Source organism: Opisthocomus hoazin, chromosome 7, assembly GCF_030867145.1.
Source record: "Opisthocomus hoazin isolate bOpiHoa1 chromosome 7, bOpiHoa1.hap1, whole genome shotgun sequence".
Classification (NCBI taxonomy): Eukaryota; Metazoa; Chordata; class Aves; order Opisthocomiformes; family Opisthocomidae; genus Opisthocomus; species Opisthocomus hoazin.
In genome coordinates, this window is record NC_134420.1 from 11,469,344 (window position 1) to 11,491,018 (window position 21,675).

Below are 21,675 nucleotides of genomic sequence, written 5' to 3' on the forward strand. Positions count from 1 at the left end.
TGTTAATTAGACAGGAAGGGATCAGCCGATCTCCAGTGGAGACTCAGAAGGAGCTGCTGTTCGTAGTTATTCATGATGAATGCTGCAGCTGTTCTTTCTGAACACAGATCCAGAAAGTAGAAGGGAGACAACCTTCAAGATTTACAGCAGATCAAAGGAAGGTCATTGGCTGGCAGGAATATGGGGGGGGGGGGGGGGGGGGGGGGAAGGTGAGAAGTTTCTGTTAAAAAACAACAGTGACCTCCTCTGCCTGCAGGTCACCAGCATCTTTACATTGGAAGTTCTTTTCTCTTGTGCTAATTAGTAGGGGCTATAGTGGAAGTGCATATTCTGTCAGTTTAAATTCAGTTAGTCGAGAAGGTAGACTGTGCCTTTTAGGTGTTCTTTTAGGGTAAACTCTTCCTATTAAGCACAATATATTATCTAGGGACCCATCCTTCACTCGAGATCATGGAAAATTTCCGGTGTTCCAGCTGGGATCGTAAGTGCATCCAGAAGGATGAAGAACAGAGGCCTGTTGCTCTCCAGGATATCCTAGCACTGAGTGCACACATAAACAGAGCACACCAGACAGATGGGTCATGATTTGTTTGTACTACTTATATGTCCTGTATATCTCTATGTTTCGTATTTATCTTTATATATACTTATTAATTCAAAGACCATTTATAATGATTCCTTTTATTTAAACATCCTCTAGATTCTATCTGCTTGTTTGTGCCTCCAGGAAAATCAATCTGTGTAGGGTACTGAGCACAACTGTAATAAAGGAGAAAGAAATAAAATAGACAGTGAAATACGTTGTGCTCTCTCCAGAAGGGAAAGTAGAAGCCTCAAGCCAAAGTCCAAAGGTTACGTACCGTGGTAATGGTCTTATCTAACCTGGTTATACCTAGTACTTGCAGGTAAACAGATTGAGACATGCTGCAGTCATGAAAAGAGCTACAGGAAAGCCTGATGAGACTCACTGCCACCCATGCTCTACGTTAGACCACATTGCAGCAGCAAGCACCAGAATCCTTCGAGATCTGTCTTAGGGCCATATCCTTCTCTTGGGCATCCCCACAGAGTTGGGCCACTTCAGTGGAGGGTCAGAGGAGAAAATTTGGAACATGCAGGAGCCTCCCAGGCTACTGGCTGAGCGACTTTTTCAGATGTTCAGATCACAAAGTCATATAAGCACAAGAGGTAACTTCGTTACCATATGGAGACTTATATCCAGTTACTGTAGGGATTGATACAGTCTTGAAATGAAAGGGAGTAAAAATGATTGTTTCTTTTAAAGATACTTTGGGTTGTATCGTGGTCAGACTTTCAAGCTTTTTTGTTCACTTCCTGACAGAGAAGTTTTTACTCTTTTGCCTCTTACCATGGCCTCTCCGTATGGCTGGCATTTCCTGTGTGTTGAGGGGCTGTGCGCGCTCTCAGCACCGAGGCTGTTGCCTAGTTCTCAGCAGAGCTGAGCAGCATGTGCTCTGAGCCCGGAGTTGCAGCTTCTTGTCAGGTACTTTTCTGATGGCTGAACAGCATCTTTGTGTTTAACCTTTGAACAGAAAACTTAAATATTATACAGAATTCCTCTTTTTCTGTTTAAGAAACTGGACACCCCCCATTACATGATTACGTGCCTGTTGTCTGGGGACTATGAGGGTGGCAAACCATCCACACTGCACAGATTTCTAAATTACATTGTGCAGGTATCAGTGCCCATAGATGTCCTTCATAATCAGGACCAACTCTTATGTGTAAATACTTGTCTGTCTTGTCAACAGGCAGCCGAAAACGAGCTCCAGATGACGTGTTGTTTTTTCAGCCATGAGAGTGTGTTTGGGGAGCTGTTAGTCTCACCACTTCCCTGTTTTGCAGACACAAGCACACCACGCTGCCTCCTACCACTGCACTCTTGTGGTAAGGAAGAGCTGGTTGCTGGAGCTGACAGACCACTGCACAGGTCCATACTGTGCAGCTCTATCTCCATGGCTTTCATCTCCTTCCTCCCCTTGACCTCCCATCTGCCTCTGTCACAGGGAACCTGTGGGCAGCCCTGATCTTGAACTCTCCACCCCCTCCCAGATCTTTCTTATCTGTAAATCTGTCTACTGCTGCGTCCACAGCTTTCCCATGCATCTCACAGGCACACACCCGTGAAAGCCTAATTTGTGCGGTAACTTCTGACGTTGGCAATGGTCACTCGCAGCTATCCAGCCACTGGAACACACAGAGCTCTGCACCTGTTCTTTCAGTATTTCAGGGGTTGTCCTATGTTTTCTCCCCTTCCACCACCCAGTGGTTCCCTACCAGGTTATTAATCATGCTCATAGTAATTCAGATTAATGAGCACCCCGTACGCTTTCCTCAGTCTGTTCTTCTGGGTTCATTTCTCTTTCTTTGATACTTTTCCAGCTGCCTCTAGTTGATTAACACTGACTTTTGTCTCCGCTCTTTTATGTGCCTGCCCAGAGGTAGTGGAAAAGCCACCTCCTCTGCAGTTCTCTGAAACAGCCTTTACCCTATCTCCTGCTTCATCGGCTTCATCTTCAAATCATGGCTAATCCCTATGGCTAATGCTTTGCGTTAGCATTCAGGTATTTTCAGGCTAACTTTCTCCACTGAGTTTGTACGTATTCCCTTGGTGCTACATTTTGCAGGGGTAGACGATTCTCTTCCTACCTCCTCCCATGCTGAGAAACCACACTGGCCTAGAGCAGGGCACATGGAGAGAATGGCTGCCCTGTTTGTCTCCTCTCAGTGGCTCTTGAGCCCTTAGACTTGCTCTCCCAGAGCAGCCATTACCTTCGTACCACTTCCAGCACTGATGTTCTTAATGGGACGGCATTTGGTTTGCATGGAAAAAAATGCTAAGCTGATTGCCATAGTTGTGTCCGAGTGCTCTGCATGCCCTGCGGTGCCTCACCCAGAATGAAGTGGACTCGTGAGCCTGGTGATCCTAGTCTCAAGCAATAGCCTTTGAGAGAAGGGTGCAGTTGGAGAAAAATTCTGCAAAACTGGGGCGGTCTCACGTCTTGAGACGCGCCCTGCTCATGTGCTAGTTCACTGCCCACATGACATTGTGTCCTTTCGTTGGCTGGGAGACGGGTGAAAGTGGGCAGGAAAGCCAAAAGGTTTGGAGTTTGCTTGTTATTGCACCACATCTATCTGCTTCTTTCCACTTATCCAGAGCCCATCGCTGGAGAGTCTCAGGGCACCTCCCAAGCATTACTCACCACCACCTCTCTCAAACAGGAGATCACTGGGGGAGATAGGGGAGCGCGAACCCTGCTGAGACTAGTGTTCTGTCTCCCACATTATTGCCATAAACTCTGGAGGTGGACAGCGCTGTTGAGTTTCCACCCAGCATAGTGTTCTAATGATAAAGCTTAGATTAAAACCTATTAAAAATACGATATAGTCATAGTAAAACCAATACAGATATTTTACAATGAAGCCATCAAATTCACTGTGCTGTGGAATGGTGTAATATGTGTGCAGTGTGGTTGATTCTAGTACTTCATTGCCTGAGTTTGTCATATGTGTGTCCAGTTTAAAACTGCTGGAAAGGCTAAACATTACAAAGACACAGGTATTCCCCACTCCATCGCCTTCAATTAATGTAGACCTGAATCAAAAAGGAAGTATTCTTGTAGTGTGCTGAAGGGAATGGTTATAACCTGAATGCTGTTCTTGTACATTTTGCCAAGTGTAATGCTCACTAGGAAGTTCAACAACACATGTGACGGGGTAAGAAAAGACAAGTATCTTGGGGAAAAATAAATATGTCTGATAACACTGTAAAGAATGTATGATCTTAGCAGAAAGGAATGTTTTAAAGGCTGAAAAAACCCCTTATTCTTTAGGCTTTGCCAACAAAAAATAAATTAAGACGGATCTTTAAATATGGCGAATAAACTTACATGCTTGAGGCAGGAAAAAAATCAGTTTGTAATTTGTTAATCTACTGGCGAAGTCAGCTGCATGTACAGCTCAGTGCTCTGTTCAAACAGCGTATGTCTGAAAGTTGCTGCCATGTACTGTCTCTGCTGGAGGTCGAGAAAGCAAAGCATTAAGGTGCATTGCAAAGTAAGCACGAGTAGCATACTAATCTCCTCTTTGAACTGTATGAGTGAGAGGAATGAAAAGGGATGTGTACATATTAATCACAGCTCCTGCACCAACTGCTCTGATGGCCCCCTCCGCCATCCTTAGTGGGACAGCCTTTACCAGAGTTAGGGAAAAGCTATAATGCCTGAGGCTCCAAAACTGCTCCCTGTGTGTGGACATCTCGAGCAGCTAATAAAGATGTTTGGAAGCCGACTCATGAAAAAACTTCTTTTATTTTTTTCTATTTTTTTTTTTTGCTTTCTGCTCCAATTTGAGCAGAAAGCCAAAAACCAGCATAAACAGGTAACATCAAGGTTACCTGTTTACACTCTCACCTCTAGGATAGAGTGAGGGGCATGGAAAAAAGCATTTTTGAAATTCATCTACCTTGACCCATAATGGACTCTGCACGTGCACCCAAACCGACACATACAAGGAAGGCAGGTGGCTTGAGAAATCAGCAGTGCTGGATAAATTGAGACCAGTCACTTACACTCAAGCGTCTTTGCTCAGCTGGTTGTTTCAGATACTCTTTTGACTATTGCCCACTCTCTCTCTTTCTGTTTTCCAACCGAAACCAAGCTGACAGCTCTCCATCTATCAGGGAGGCTACAGGCTGCCTTGCTGCTGAGGCTTTTGGGCTTTATTGATTGTCCACAATGAGGCACACAAGAAAGGAGGCCTACAGCAGCCTTTTGCCTTAAGCTTAGAGAGGATAGATCCCAAAACTGGAAAGGGCTAATAAGAAGCAATACAGGAGGGAAAAAAAAAAAGGCAGTTCACTGACCCAGAAGGTGAATGCTTCTCTGTTTTGTTGTAGTCTTAGTTCTTCTGATGGATTTTTTTGCTGTTGGTGGTCTTCAAATTATCTTTATCCTTTTCCTCCTTTCTGCCTGTTTTTTTTCCTGTCCTCAGCTTTTCATTTTCTTTGAAAAGCAATAGCCTGCTACTCATTTTTTTCCCAGTCCCTTGCACGCTGGGTTTCTACAATTTTCCCTTTCCCTCCACTCCTAGTGCAGTCTCTCTACCCGCTCCCTCCTGCCCTTCACACCTTCACCAAGTTTCTAGTGTCTCCAGCACAGCTCTAGCTCTCACAAAACAACAGCAATCGTATAACAATTTACAACCATTAACCAATAAAGTATCACACCTCTCTACAAGGTACGTAATTATTTATGAACATTGCTAAGCTACTGCTGTTTGGTGTAACAGATTGTTCAGCTGTTTCTTCTCAGAGGGCCCCAGACAACAATAGTAAGGCTGCAAAAGGTCAGGGTTGGGATGAACAGCTAGAGCTGTGGGGGGGAACTGTAGACATCTGCTAACACACTGCTTAGCTCTGAACCCTCCTTTTACTCTTGGGTTTGTGAGCATTAAATGTGTTCTGTATTTGTAGTGTCCATCAGGCGCTGCATCGTCAAAAAACAAAAAAAAATCCACAGAAAAGTCCATGGACCATGTAGAGCTCATCATTCTACACTTCATAAAATGGCATGGAGTTACTTGTCCGTCGTCTTCGTTCCCTGCCCATGCTGCCGTGTTCACGTAAAACAGACTCTGCTTAGTCAGTGAGAGGCTGTTGCTTCTGCTGAAGGCAGCTTGTTAATAAACTAATGGTTTGACGTTACATGGGGACTCCCAACCTGAAATGCTGCATGACATTTTTCCCAAAGGTGGGAGATTTATGTTTTTTAACCTAAATTAATTAAGAAGCAGAACCTTAATTAAGAAGCAGGTTGCTTCTGAAACAGCTAACCCACTTCAAAGAGCTGAAGCTGTACACTTAATGGGGAACAAAGAAAAGAAAACAGGGTCAAAACAGACCATGTCTGTGCATTGTTCTCAACCCATTCATCGCGCGCATGGGGGGTGCTCTGCTGGCATTTTAAAAATGGCAGTGGAACATCTGCCACCCACAAGGAGAATTGGGGTGTGTGGGAGGGGCATGTGGTTTGTTCAAAAGCCACTGCTCCCCTTTTGAAGCAGAAGATGAGCCAGATGTACATTTTTTTTTTTCTCTGTCAAGTCCTGGTTATGTTCCCACTGATTTCAGTTGAGCCAGGATATCCCTCTTACTCTCTTTTGCTTTGCTTTTTTTCCTAGCTAGGTGGTTTCACTCCATGAATGCAGCAAGCAAATTGATCCTCTTTCTTCCTCTCATCGTATCAGGTACAGCTGCTAGCTGAGGGGCAAGTGGTTTAAGAACAACAAGAAATCATTCTCTTGAAAGAAGTCACATTTTTAGGACCTCAGTTCCCGAAGAGCTCAGTGTCCTGGAAGAAACACCTCAGCCTCAGAGAACAACTGTGCTGCTCAGTCGGTTCTAGTTGCCAAGTTAGTGGTGTATTTGATACCATTTATTATGTAAGATTTTGAACAGGTCATTCCTGCTTCTGGAGTAAAGGGGGATGAGTGGCTTTTCGCATAAAACCAGTATTGTTTAAATGATGTTTCAAAAAAAAATCCACCACTGTTTCTTTAGGAAGATGCACAAGCTAGAGGTAGCCACCTGTCTTGCTGATAAAATGCCAGAATGAAACTATGACACATACGGACTCGCTGTCGAACACGGCTTCCAGATGTGCCAGCCTTGAGTCCCATCTCTGTAGGTTTTTGTAAATCCCACTGGATGTCCACTGCACGTGTACGCAGACGTTTCTGCAAGTCTGGCCTTGTGCTACTTTGGAAAAGGCTTTTGAAAGTTGTACCTAACATTAAAGAGAGATTGATGTGAGAGATTAAGATAAATGCACAAAACACTTTCATTTTCTTTATTTTCAATCGATACTGTATGAATACAAAGTTTCTAGAAAGCTACAAAAATTCTACCACTTTATCAAGAAGGCATCAAAATGTGTCACTTTGCAAAGACATGAAAACACCTGCAGTAACCGACACAAAAATAGCATTTTTAGAGTGATGAAATAATTGCACTTAACTGTCATGGATATTAAAGTTATCACACATATGTACCGCGAAAGCTAGAATACATTTTTTTTTTTTACAAAGCACTTTATAAAAAAATTCTCTGCACACAAAACCTATAATTTTCATATTACTATCATACTAAAGATAAATTCACTTTAAAGCCAACACTTAAAACATTTTAAACAAAAAAAAGGTACCAGTACCTACACACAGACAATAACAAATACAAGAATACTGTACTGCCAAGAGGTTTGACTGAAACTCCTTTTGAAAGCTTCTGCAAATATGTTAAGAAAACATTGGAGAACATTCACTTTTTTCAAAGAGCCTTCCCTCCCTGTCTAACCTAGAGGTACTTTATCATCAAAAGGCAAGTTCTACATCAAAAGTTACCAGCAGCAGTACAATATTAAAGTAACCACTGACCATATATGAATATGCTTAAGTCACAAACCCATTTTATACACATTACACAAATAAACATAAAGTGAGAATTCCATTAAGTCATTTACAAATGTGAACAAATGCACATGGCAAAAAAACCCCAAAACAAAACAAAAACCCAACCTGTTTTACATAAAATGTACTGAAGAATTAAAGGCTATTCAGGTTTTCAATGTTATAAAATTCTTTTGTCTTTTTTTTTTCAGGCACATATTGTATTTTTTGTCTGCAGTCATGAGCCTGAATCAGAGGCCCACAAAACAAAAAAAACAAAAACAAAAACACATATTCTGTAAGGAGGTAACAGGGATCCATCTCCTTTTAGTCAACTGAGTGCATTTAAGATTTAATTTATACACTAAAAGTAATTACATGATTTCAGCAAGAACGACCTGAAAAGTTAAAAGATACAGATGTCCAAAGTGTTTCTTGTACTTTGACTTACCAAGCCTCAATCTTTTTTAGGGGCCTAAACATCTCGCTATGAAAAATAAGAGGGGGAAAAGAGATGATCCTGAGAAAAGTACAAAACCGAACCTGTTATTCACATCTGCGGTGCGACCGGGTACGTGTATCAGTATGGGTCAAGTAAAGCATAGACAAAAGGTTTCTCAGTACGGGTGAGTAAGTCAGCCGGGAAAACTAAAGGGCAACTGCTTCAGAAAGCAAGTATGCCCCAGGACTTGCATTGGAAAAATAAATAGATGTGGATTAGTACATCGAATGTTGTATCTGCCTTGAACTGGCCAGTTACTTACATTCAACATTAATGTACACCCTTCATTATTTCAGATAGCCTATACCGTGGCGGTTTTAACAGAGGAAGCTACTGCCAAACTTACTGAGCTGTAGCGGCAGTAGAAAGGGAAAGTGAGAAACAGGCATTATATCTGCAATTCCTTCAAAATAGTGGTGCAGTACCTAAATAACATAATTTTGGAATTCAAGTAAGTAAAACTACATTTGTTTGTAGTAATTTTTAACAGCCCCGAATGGTACCATTATGCTTATTTTAATACTTTAATGAGACAGAAGTGTAGTTCATCATAAATATTGACTAGTACGGTTCAAAAGTTTGGTAGCAACTGAAAATATATGCTCTACTTGTGGGGCAAAAGTGTCTTTGCCCTCCCTCAGTCTCATTGAGTTCAACAGGATTACTAGAGGTAAGTGAGATTTAGACCTTGAAGGAATAACTAAAATAATACTTTAGAGACAGGGATCTTGAATTATCACAATATTTACCACACAGTGTCACAATATTTCTCTATATAAAAAGTTAATCTTGGTTTTCATCAAATACTTTAAAAATCAAGTTAAAATTGTATTCACAACTACATAATCCCTCTGACAGCTTTTGGTTTTGCTGATATTTGTTCTTTCTAACATTGTTTTCTTAAAATCTTGCCCCTCTTCCCATCAATTTTAGTTGTAGTGTACAGTATGGCCCCCGTTCACAGAAGGTATCAAATACAGACACATTTTTAAGAGGAGCTAATTTTTTTTTTCCAAGACATCATCCGGGAGAAAACCAAAACAAAACAACCCTGTGTTTTGAATCGTGCTGGCCAGAGTTTCTCTAACAGCACCTTCATCCCCAATGCTCGCACTCAACATTTCCATGCTTAAAACCACACAATTGCTATTCTCTGTTCTCCACTTTCCTCTTGTTTTGTGCATCTGACTTTCAGCATGCACAGCTTTGTAAACAAAATCTTCTGTCTAAACAAAAAAATCTGAAAAAGATTCTGAAATATAATTAGAGGAGAACAATAAAGTCACATTTGTCTACTGTCTGAAATCTGCAGTATACGGATCTCATTATGCAGATGTACAACTGGATGAAGAGAGTATAAATGTGAACCATTTATGTCACAGACAAGTCAGTTGCTGGTTTGCAATGCTGTCAGAAATGGCAAACAGTAGATTATGCTTCAGCAGGTTGATCATTAGCAAAATTACTTTGCTATAAACGGTGCTCTTTTGTGAATGGAGGCCTGTAGATTCAACTTATTCCAATAAACCAAAGGCATTACGGTGATAACTAAATATTTTTGGTCTCTCTACAAATTGTCATTATTATGGCAGCACTTTTCTAAGCTGGAATTTCAAACCAAAGGCACTTTCATGCTAGAGTGCAGAAGAGTCACAATTAATTATTTGGTCATGAAATTTAAAAAGGCAGCATTTATTAATACAATTCACTTTTCACGGAGAACTAAGAATCTGTAACCTTTCCTTTTGGTATAGACATTTAACTGCGTAGCAATGGGACCGACTTGTACAGAAGGCTGGTTTAGACCAAGCAGTCAAAGAGCGTTTCTGTGGGAAAAAATACAGATATTTTAAAAAATGGAACCAATTATTAACACAACATATAGAATTTATGTTAAGAGGCTAACGGTACTTCGAATATAATGCTAAGGCACTGCATATTGTAATGCTTTGGCAGCTCTCAATTAAAAGGTTCCTACAAAAAGTAACAGTAACAAGAGAAGTACTTCCAGCTTACAAAAGAGCTCACAGTTTACAGGCAGCCTGTTGGACTACACACCCCACACTGAACAGTTGAAGGATTAAGGCTTTTAAGAATTAACATATACAGGGTATGGATCATTTACAGAAGTGTAAAGAAAAGACGATGGAAGTAGTTTCCCTAATATTACATGTGTGAACACCAATAAACATTGTGACTTTTTATACCCTATAGTTATGGCATATGTAGTGTGCCAGATTCTATTAAAAAAAATGTACCTGGTTTTGCAAACTGACTTACATACTTTATATGCCTCAAAGAGTTGCTTGTTATTAAAAAAAAAAAATAAAATCACCAAAACCACAATTCAAACCCTAAATAAAAGACAACTTTAGTACAAAATAAAACAAAAAAAGTAGTTTTTGACTTGTAACACCAAGTGCTTAGAATAAAGGGCTACCGTTAGGCTGTTACAATGCAGTGCTTTTCCTGATGTGATTGTTAGTGTTAAAAATGAGTGTTAAAAGAGACCTTATCATGGACATATTTCTCTGTTCAGTTCACGGAGTATAAACCGAAAGATCATCAGCCCTAATATCCATAAGCAGGTAACAGCTAGACACCACAGCACTCATCCTCCTACTAGAGTTAGAGCAGAGGCAGGCTAAGGAATCTAAGCAGTCTCCCTTCCCCTCTGTGACGGATGCATTGTCCTCTAGCCCGAGTCCTCACCAGTGTTAAGGATGAACCTGGTCTGACGCAGATGTACAGTAACCTGCAACCTCATCTAGGCTATATTCTAGTCTAGATAATTCAACAGTGGGCAACTCTAACAAAGGGTACCATGCAGAAATATAATATCAAAAAATTAAGACTGGCTTTTTTGATGAACACAGCACTGGGAGTAAATTCTAGACTTAAACTGTGCATGGGCACACATCGGTAAAAGGCAGGGAGGAGGGACCTGCTAAATGTTAACTTCTTTGATTCAGGACCTTCCCAAGGGCGCTCTTTGCCAATACCTCGTGACTGAGCTTTAGGGTGGCTTGTGTTTGGCTGGGCAGCCCTCAGCCTTTCAGACAAATATTTCACGTGAGAACCCGCTGCTGGCCCAGCACCTGCTGAGACAACTGCTGCTTGGGCAACTGCGGGGCAGCGCCGGGTGTGCAGCGTTAGAAAAGACACGGAGCAACGCTCTCTGGTGTAGCCAGGAGGAATGAGACTGCTGCTGTCACATGTGCGTACCTCAGACACTCACTCACACCCCACATCCATGGTTTGAATCCTTACAGCATTAAAACATCTCCAGCTGTACTTCACTTCCTGGAGTCTTCCCTGAATAGATCAGAAGGATGAATGCTACCACATCTGGATGCAAAAGGACATCCGACCCCATGTGGTACGTACGCGTTTGTTTCAGGTAAAGTCTTTGCCAGTCGAAACTGGAGAAACAACTGGGAAAGGTGTAAGAGCACCATGATAAAGAGGAAAAAAGAAAAAAAGGAGAAAAAAAATTCTCCGCTTTCCAATCTTCTTTGCCTGACGTTGGTTGTGATTTTCTAGTGCCTCATAGATATTAAAGCTGTTGATCCTTTCAGAGGTGTACGTGTTCTTCTTTCAAACACATTAGTGTTTTGCTTTCAGTTTAAGAATTACTCAGTGCTGTCGCAATGTCAGTTGTTTCCGTTCATCTGTTAATTTCAGAGTTGGAAAATTTTCGTTCAACTTATTAAAAAACATAGTTGTCCATATAAAATATAACTGCACGCACAAGACTACATATAATGCGAGTCTAAATCTTCAGTATTTACCTACTTATTGCAAAATGAGCCATCTTTTTCATTAAATAATCAAATTTTCATATTAGTAGAATACAACTTTATACTCTTTTAAAATACACTAGATATGTTAGGGATAAGGGATGATGTTTTCTTTCTCTGCAATACCTTTTTGAAAGTTTAGTGGATTAGAAGATTAGTTTTAGCGTTGAGAAAAAAATACAAAATTTGCCTAATTTTAGGACCTGTCTGTTTCTATCAGGCATTTCTTAAGGCTATATTTTTCATTTGGTTTCAAACAGAAAAATGTTTCATTTTAAAAAATAATTTAGTGAATTACATTCGTCCATATCTTCCACCCTAATTAGTTACAAAGATAATTCTATAAAGATTATTAACTTTGTGTACTCATTTACAGTTATAGCTAAAGATTCATTTCAATTTCACTTGCATCGTAAAACAAGTATTTCATGTTGGAAAAAAACCCAAAATAAAATCTTATAAAGGCTGTCAGTTTTTCCCCATGGCAAATGCTCTGTCATACATTTTTCTATCAGAATTAAAAATAGGCCTCCCCAGACAGAGGCATTAGTTCTTAAATACAGTCTTCCCAAAGAGCTGTGGTTTACAAATTTGAAGAACACTTAGTTTTAGAAATAATTTTTACAACTGTACCAGAATTTCACAGCTACAATTATATGTGAACACATTAAAAATGACTTCACTAAAACAGGATTTAGAAAAATGTGGGCGAAAGTTGGGCCAGAGGCACTGCCACGTAGTGTTGAGGTTTACAGTCTGTGTTTTGATAAAGAAGTGAAATGAAGTGTATATATAAATAACTGCTCAGTCCTTTACAAGCCTGTAGATATGATGCTGTGCTCCGTGTTCGCTGTTCGACACTTCAAATACACAAGCCATGCAGAGCAGGGTTTCTTGTGTATCCCTGTTTGTTACAACCTGCGCGAGGGGAGGAAGAGGTAGACAGCACATTACAAACTTGGAAACGCCAGGGCCAAAGCAAGAAACGACTGGCTTAGCTGAGACGCTCTTTAGATGTGACTGTTTGAAACGTGTGTCCTCTTGCTCTCCCTTTGGCCATCGAAACTGGCCTTGCGGCCGCGCGCACGCACCGTGCTCCGGGGCTGCGCGGCGGGGCTGCAGCTCCCGGCGGAGGGCACTGAGCTTCGGCCCGCCCTGGCTGCTTGACCATGCGCCGCCATCACGTGGGCTTGGCGCGGCCTGCCCCAGCCTGAGCCCCACCTCTGCAGAGGGAACCCAGCGTACCCGTGTCACCTCCTGTTCGCTGGCCAAAAGGCAGCTGAGCGGGGCGCGCGCGCCTCTGCACTCACAGCCCAAACTCTTCCCTGTGCTGCCGGCCCTGGTCCTGCCCAAACCCTGTGGTGGCAGTGGCAGCACGTGGCTCGAAGTGCTTGGCTGAGGTGCCACCACAAAGCCACAGTGAAAGCAGGCTGGGTAACTGGATGAAAGTGGCTTCAAGGCCGCTATGTGGGCCATTCCTCAGGCTTTAGGTCACCTCTTGGGTGTACACATTACTGTACGCTTTCTTGGCCCAAGAACTCATTAACACCACTGACATTTGCAGTATTATAACTGGCATCTCAGCAAGAACACACGAGATGAATGGGACGGTTCAAAGTTACTGCCTCAGGTGCGCTACACAAACCAAAGAGGCTTGCATGAAAAAAAGAGAGAAGTAAGCTGAATTTCTGGAAAGTAACAAAGCTGTTTGTTCACGGTCTCAGCCAGCTTACCCTTTTCATCCTTAGCTTATAGTGCACAATTCCAAGAGTATTAATCTGAAGCCAATGGGATGATTTGTCTAGTAAGCAACGTGACTAAGGGATTCGGAAACTGGTTCTAAATATTACAAGTTAAGCAACCCATACAAAGCCTGAGACTATTTTAGAAATGGAGAAATAAAAAGGGATTCCATACCAATAAAATTGTAAAATTTTCCAACACACTGTTCATCATGTATTTCTCTGGTAAATGCTTCAACTTGTGAATGAAGTTGATCATATATTCACACATTGGAGAGCGATTTATTCTGTACACGAATCGGCCATTCTCAAACCTTGCATATTCAGTCTAAAAAAAAAAACAAAAAAAGATCATTTGGAATAAGATAATTCAGACATAGCAAAAAGTGAATACTATATTTTTTTCTTTCTTTGTATAGACAGAAAAAAAGAGAAAGTGGCTCTCAGACAGCCTCCCCCAACTCCCTGCCCTAGCTGTGCAGCACCTTGTTAAAAATTCAAAGGCCCTTAATTATTAAAAGTTATAATATCACTACTTGTTCTCTAATTTGTGGATTAAAAAGCTGAACAGGTAAGGATTACACAAAGGCAAATCCAAGTCAAGTAAAAATGAATTAAGCAGAAAACACTTCGGGAAGATGATTTTACAGTAGTTTCAAGGCAACTGTCTGCAAAGGGAACCGCAAAAAATAAGCTTATATATTGATACATAAATACACACATCTGAACATAGCTATATAATTGCATGATTTAATAGGCAATTTGCGAGTTACAGAAAGATGCGAGACTACAGTTGGAAGAAAACCAGACTGATTTAGATCGCAGGGGCTCACAAGGGGCTGAAGGAGGGTAAGGCTGCGACTCTTGGTCTCCTGCTGCCCAGCTACCAGTTGCTCAAATCAGGTACCCAGGGGCTTGTGGGGTTTTTTGGCCTTCTCTAAGCTTGGAACAATGGAAACGATGGAAAAAGTTTGTACGGTCACCATGCACAGAAACCACATCTAGTATAAGAAGGACATGAACAGAGACCAAGACAAACTAGAAAGGCTCAACCTGCGGCTCTAGGCTTAAATTCCTGTACAAAAACCATACTGCAGATAACAGGCATAGGTGTGGGGCTTAGGACACAGAAGACAAGTTAAACAGCTGCAGTACCAGCGTACAATAAACCAACTAGCTACCTCACCACACCATACAGTTCTGTGCTTAGAAAAGGTAAAAAATAAATAAAGGCCCTTGTATGTTAAGAAAATATGCAACTTTGTATTCCAAAGCTGTTGGTGATAAGGAAAAGCATGCCTTTCTGTGCATAAAATAAAATAAGCATGAGTGTAGACAAAACATAGCACATCATCCATAGCTTTAAAATGTTTTAAAAATCTAGATGACAGAGAGTAGCTCGTCACTGTAGTATGGTTCCAAACAGGCTACGTGGCTGGCCAAGTGTTTGGAAACAGCAGCAAAGGCATTCTTGCATCAGCTTTTTTTCTGCCAGGTGATGGAGGAGGCGGCAGTGACGTCAGCTGCAGGTTCCCCACCGAAGGGTGCCACAGGCAGGGTGGAGGAGGGTCTCCAAAGCAACTGGTAGGGAGGATTTCACTTCATTGTAGTGTCACCGTTCATGTGGTGATTTAAAATGAACCCAAACACTGCCGGGAAGGAAAATACTCTTTGCGGAAGGATTAGAGAAAGGAAGGAAAAGACAGATAAGAGCAAAGTAAAGACAAGAGAGAGAAAAGTCTGACTAAAATGAAAGGGAACCAGAGAATCATTCCACACATCCGATCACGACACCCACCTCTACTTTTTCTACTACTTGCTTTCCGAATGAGCAGACTTTGGTGGAACAGGTGATTGTCATGTTTTCTGAGCTCTCGTACTGACTAGTGACGCCGTAAAACGCTCCTGTATCATCTTGAATGTTGCAGTTTAAATCAGCCTGTTGGGAAAAGGTAATAGATGTCGAAGATTTTATTTTTCATTTGACAATGTCAGTAGCATAAGCTGTAATTAGCTCACCTTTCTTTTCAGAAATGGGGGGGGGGGGGGGGGGGAAGGAGAGAGAGAGGGGGGAGTTCTAGAGTCACAACAGTGACAGTGGAAAAAAGTCTGTCAGGAAAGTACCTGCCTAATTGTTGTGGTAAAAACCTTAGGGAAGCGGCGGTCTCTTCAAACTTTAAACAACAAAAGACAATCCAGTATTCCTCCAGGCTAAGGGTGACGTTCTTGTCTGGCAGGTAGCTGATGAGGTCCCTGGAGCAAAGGGAATGATCACCTGCAAGGAGCCTGGCTCCAGAGCAGACTCCTCTGGAGGCAACCTGCCCTGCAGCCCCCAATGCAACCGAGCCATCCCGCTCCTGAGGGGCCATAGTTCGCTTTCTCCTTTTCCTTTCTTAAAGCAATGAAAGCCTCACGGCAAAGGGAGACAGCTGCACATCACGGGCATCAATCTCTGGTAAGACTCGGTCAAGCCATATGGCCCTGATTCAGCAAAATACTTGACTGCACAGAGCTGTATGACGCAACTCGCAGGCTTCACGTGAGCTGTGTGCGCACTGAGCCGTGCCTACCGCACCACTAAAGTATTACTGAAAGCGTCTGATTTCTTTCCGTATTTCTCTGCAGCCTGAATGACTGCCCAGCTGCCTTTGATATCTAGCATCAGAGATCGAGACTTGCAGGATCATGTAGGGAACAGTGCCACCTTTAATTATTTATATCCGAATCCAAGCCCTGTGCACAGCATGATTAATTTGGCTACAAAGCAACAGCACAGGTCACATGCTGAACGCGGCCTCCCCAGCAGCACTGAAGCTGTTCTGCCACTGTGCTCTTTGTCATCATGAATCCATTTTCAAAAGCCCTCAACTTAAAAGAGCACTAATATGGACACGGACAGAGTCTGGGGACCTCCACAGCTGGATTTGTTGATTCAGGCCTTAGCTCTGCTGACATCTTTGGTGCTCAAGGAGAGAGTGGGCAGGGTTTTCTTTTTATGTGGAAATAGCTGATCGGGTACTGCAGCATAACATCTAAGAATCACCTGAATTTTTAGCTTACTCTGAGACGAGCATTTTAGCAGGGAAATGCACTTTGGCAGCTGTTTCACTTGCAAGTCTAGCTCTGCTTGTTTTTATTGCTAATATAGAAATGTAACACAAACATTTTGACAGGTACTTTTGTGTCTACCTTGAGACTTTCTAAAAACCCAGTTTACTGGTATGTTCATTTACTAGTTAGCATGGAACATTTATAATCCTGCCTTCACTATAGTTCAGGTCTTTGGAACTGCTATTTAATTTTTAACTAGGCAAAAACTCATTAATTCTACTTAGTGTCCACAGTCCTTACTTGTGGTACAACATTCTGAGGCAATATGCTGATAATAGCACATCCTGAGCTAGTTTGTGGTACGGAGAAGACATAGGTCTAAGATTACTTCAAGCTGCCTTTGGTAAATTAATCAGTGGAGAAGTCTCCTGAGGTTTACACACAGTAACACAAACAGTCCTATGGTCACGTATTTTGCATAACAGAAAGAAATCCTATCGCTATTGCACCTTGTTTCTTGCTCATGTTTTGCATGAGGTCAGCAGTTAATGTTTAATGTACATCTAAAGCAGCGTGTTCACAGTGAGCTGTCAGAAATTGTTCCAAGCTAACAGCAAATAAGCAATTTGCCATCACAGCTGGCTTGCAGTCGAAACACAACAAACAGCTAAACACGACAGACTGTAGCAGCTATCAGCCACGCCACAGCTGCTCCGCTGGAATTTCTGAAGAATAGGGATTTCTGATAAGACAATTGCGTCGTTGTAAATAATAATAACGGCAACAACAACAATAACTGTATCTCTTAGAAAGTGGCCACTCCTGCTGCTACCACAATTACAATTTTACTATCAAAACATTTTCTTTTTTTTTTCCTTTCCTGTATGGACAAAACATTTAAGAAATCGTAACTAAATTGCTCCTCACAGTTTGATGTTATCAAAAGGGTCAGCCACACAGACCTTACATGTCAAGCTGCAATAATAACTGCTTATAGAGTTACAAAATAAGGATAACTTTTTATCTGCTGCCTTCTCATTTTGAAGCGCACTGAAAGAAAAATCTAATTGTTGTATTTACACGCTGACATTTAACCTGGAAAAGTATCACATGTGGCCATCTGGCACCCTGTTGATCACTCCCACAGCTCTTCCAACTCTTGCTGAAATCGCTAGGAGTCCTGCGTACACAAAAAATACAGGCTGGGGCCCTGATGTTTGCATGAAGAAGGCTTGAAATTATCACTCAAATGTCATGATTTACACTTACGCAATCACAACATTGTTGCAAAAGTCCCATGATGGTAATATAAACGTGAATTATCTTTATTTGCAATTCGATTTTTTTTGAGTCTAGCACACAAAGGTGTTTTCAAGGAAAGACAGACTTTTCCTTTTTAAACAACAGTTTTCATGTACAACTAATTACAAACTGCTGAGACCTGAAGCTTTAAGACTCCAAAAAGTGTGATACCAACATAAAAATTTTAGAAGTTGCAAACAGCAAATACTCTTAAATGAAGCCTTCACCAAAGCCTCTTTTAATACTGAAAGGCTCACATACTATAACAACATCGATGTCAGTTCTCACCTACTATAACAAACCTTGCCCCTCAGTCTGGCTTCACATTTTTTCACTAGAGGCCGAGTACGTGGACACTAGGAAGGAGCGTGTATCATTGCGAAGAGGGGATTGTCACGCCAAGGAAATATTCTGAACCAGGCATTGAAAGCTTTGTTCTGTGGTGAACACCATCAGAAAAGAAGGAAAGACTATCAATCACTTTTGGTAAAATACAAAACTTTGGTTAAAAAATGATGGTGAAAGACTTGCTAATTATATTGTTATGGCTTACATACTAAGGGGTTCATCTAAACACATATCCCTGAAAGCAAAATGGTATTTCTTCAACTGACAAAAGCAGGTCACAACTAAAATTCAGGGGATTGTGCCCTGCCCCAGTTATGAGACCACCAAAAAACCAAAAGATTCTGCTAAAAATGGGCATTGCTGTGGCTGTGAGAGTTGTAGATGTAGCTTTGAGCAGGAATAAGGTGATGTGTTGCCCTGGTATTCAGTTTTAGCAGGCTACTTACTACAGTATTGATTCCAGTTTTTGTGTCTACATTTTAGAAAGGATGTTGGAAAATTGGAAAGTGTTCAGAAAAGAGTTACAAGAATGATTTCAGGTCTGGAAAACATCCTTTGTAGTGAATGACTAACGAAACTCCATCTACTTACTTTTTCCAAGGGAAGTTTTTCCACGACTTTGTCATAGCCTACAAGTTGCTACATGGGGAAGAGTCTTCTGATTGATTAAATCTTGCAGAAAAGGACATTAAAAGGCAGAAAGCTAAAGCTATGCAAAAGTTAAATGAGAAACAAGGCTAACCCTCATGGCAATGAGATGCTGGCATTGTTTTCAAATGTGGTGGAATCACCACTACTTGGGGTCTATTTTAACTAAGCTAAATATCTAACAGGGATGCTCTAGTTCAAGCAGCCTTATTGTCCAGAAGCGGACATTACTTAGTGAGGTTTACTGCCTATATTACAGAAGAGGCAAGGCTAGTTAAATATAATAATGGCAAAATTGAAATATAGAGATCTGTCTTATTAACCTCAATTAACCCTCTCCTTATAAATTCCTTTTTCAGCGATCCCTGAGAAAAATGTGACAACATTCAAGCTTCTGGAGCACTGTGCTCGCAGCCTCTCATGCTGCAACCGGCTTTGTCTCATTTTTCCCCTGGCACTCTGTCTCTAGCTGTTCTCTTGCATCTCAGGCTCAGATTGCAAGGCTTCCTGGGCTGTACACCAGCCTTCCCTTCTGCACAGCTTCTCACGCAACTGTGCTCTGACCAATGGCTCCAGGAATTAAGGTTGGTGAGCACTATTGTAACATATACAGATAAATAACCTTTTGGAATGGTTATTTCAAATATATTGGCACGATTTCAAATACTGTGGCATTGCAAATATTATGGCATGATCACATAAGATGAACAGGGGTCTAGTTACTCACTGAATTTTAAAATACAAGATCAATACAATTTAGGGAAAAAACCCCAACAATTTAAAAATGCAAATGGAATATTTTTTTTATTTCAAGAGTAAAACTCTAATTTTGATTTATTTCTTAAAAGCTGAGTTTTATGTTAGCTGAATGCATTTGGAGGCAGGAGAGGCACTCAGCTTTCTGGCACCCTGTCTGCAGTGGTTGTGTAAGAGCATGATTAATTCATTAATAAAGCATAGCTTGTCAATGGGTAGCACTGAAAATATTACATATTAAGAGCATCAAGTGTGTGACATGCTGCATGGAGAAGCCTCTGCCAGTGTGCCAGAGCAAGCACCAAAGCAGAGCTGTCTGCAAACAAAACAAAGAGTAAAAATAAATTAAAAAAAATCCTCACATTCACTTCAGAAGAGCTCTCAGGCTCTGTGTTAAAGGCGAGGGGCAGAGGGTAGAGCGCTTGTGTAATAACAGCTTTGGCTAACAAAAAAGCAACTCCAGCAAAAATTGCTGAGAAGAGTCTAAACCCTTCCTGCTGAGCAGAAGGAAAAGAGCACCTACTGGAAACAGTGGGATCTGGGGAGGGCCAGGACAATTTGCACTGGCGTTCAGTAGTTAACGTTAAGCACATAAGGTCACTTATTAACAACATATAGGTTTTAACAACTGCTGACTGCAGGGAGGTGTGTTACTCATATGACTGCATCATGCCTCCCTTCCTCCCCTCCAAAGAGTGATCAAAGAGCAGAGATTCCAAATTGTGAAGCAATTTTTTCCAGCGGGAGCATCTGGGTCGTTGGCACGTTTCACCGCGCGTTACGCTGCAGCTCAGGAATTGAGTCCAGGTCTGCCACATGGTTGGGCTGGTGACGGACAGGCCAAGCTGCTCCGGCTTCCCAGCTGCTCAGCCCCTTCCACTCATTATTAACCAGCCTCAAACGCTAATGCCCTCGCATCAATTTGCGAAGGGGTCCTCCACAAGCACCATGTGAGCTCCCTGCGCGGAGAGCGTTGTGATGGGGAAAAGAAAATGGATGTCTGCTTTCTTCCATATCTAATTTGTTTTGCATACATTTGCATGCTGGCCATAGACCCATTCACACCACGGATCCCATTTGTGAGTTGCAGACCATTTGCCAGTCAAAGCTGGCAAGTGTGCATGTGTGTCTGTGTCTGTGTAGGGAAATCCAGGATTCTAGATTATGCAATATAAATTACATGTAAAACTAGAAAGAAAAAAAAAAAGCAGTAGCCACAATTGTGTGTGTGTGAATGCAGGGCACAAAGAATCTCTGCACCTTTTAAGACGGCTGGAGGCACATGGGGATAAATTCAGGAGGGGGTGGGAGGAGAACACAGGCGCAAGCCATTTCTGAACACTGATTACATGGGTAAATTGTTTGTTCCAGTGTATCACAAAGAGAAGGAGCATTATTTTTCATGCCACAGCTGTTTTGAATAAGAATAGGAATAAACTTAACCATCCTCCTCATGTTACTTACCACTAATTATGGCATATATTTACATTTATAAAACAGTAAAATTTTGGGGGACATAATTTAATGCCCCTTTATTGTGTAGATTCCTTTATTTCCATCCCACATTTGAATTTCAAAAATGTTTAGGACTTCAAAGCATCTTTAAACGCTTGCCCTAATTATAATATGCATTACTTTCTAAAACTCCTAGTTTGCATTGCAGATTCCTGCAAATAGAAGCACTCATTTTAAACATTAATTAATATCATCCATGCATCTTCAGATGAGTTTGGGTCTTTATTTCAGAGTTGCACTGAGCTCTGACTAAGCTTTCCTCAGTTTCAAGAATAGTTCAAGCTACTGCAAACATTTAAAATTAAGCCAGTGGGTCAGACCAGTAGAAAGCCAGACAGCCCAATATCAATTTATATCGGCTGCTTTTTTCCTGTGCTGTTAGTTAGAAAACATCCCTCCTCCTTTCAGCTACCTTTGCTTCACATAACTGTTCCTGTGGCTGCAGAAGTCTGAGTTCAGGTGTTGCAAAGTGTTGGGCAGCAGCAGAGACACAACCCCCATGGCCACATCCCAGCAGAGGCACCGACCCACTGCGCCACACTGTACC

The 21,675-nt window shown here is 41.6% G+C and overlaps 1 protein-coding gene across 7 annotated transcripts in view; it reads right to left on the reverse strand.

Moving 5' to 3' along the window:
* Positions 1-6,842: 6,842 nt before the first annotated feature.
* TEAD1 (TEA domain transcription factor 1) overlaps positions 6,843-21,675 on the reverse strand; it is a 164,573-nt gene continuing 149,740 nt past the window's right edge. For all 7 annotated transcript variants that reach the window (XM_075425353.1, XM_075425352.1, XM_075425350.1 and 4 more), the window contains 3 exons: positions 15,307-15,447; positions 13,684-13,836; positions 6,843-12,684 (listed from right to left, as the gene is read on the reverse strand). In XM_075425353.1, the coding sequence (XP_075281468.1) occupies positions 12,571-12,684; positions 13,684-13,836; positions 15,307-15,447 (408 nt within the window). In that variant the 3' untranslated portion in view covers positions 6,843-12,570. The remainder of the gene's footprint in view (positions 12,685-13,683; positions 13,837-15,306; positions 15,448-21,675) is intronic.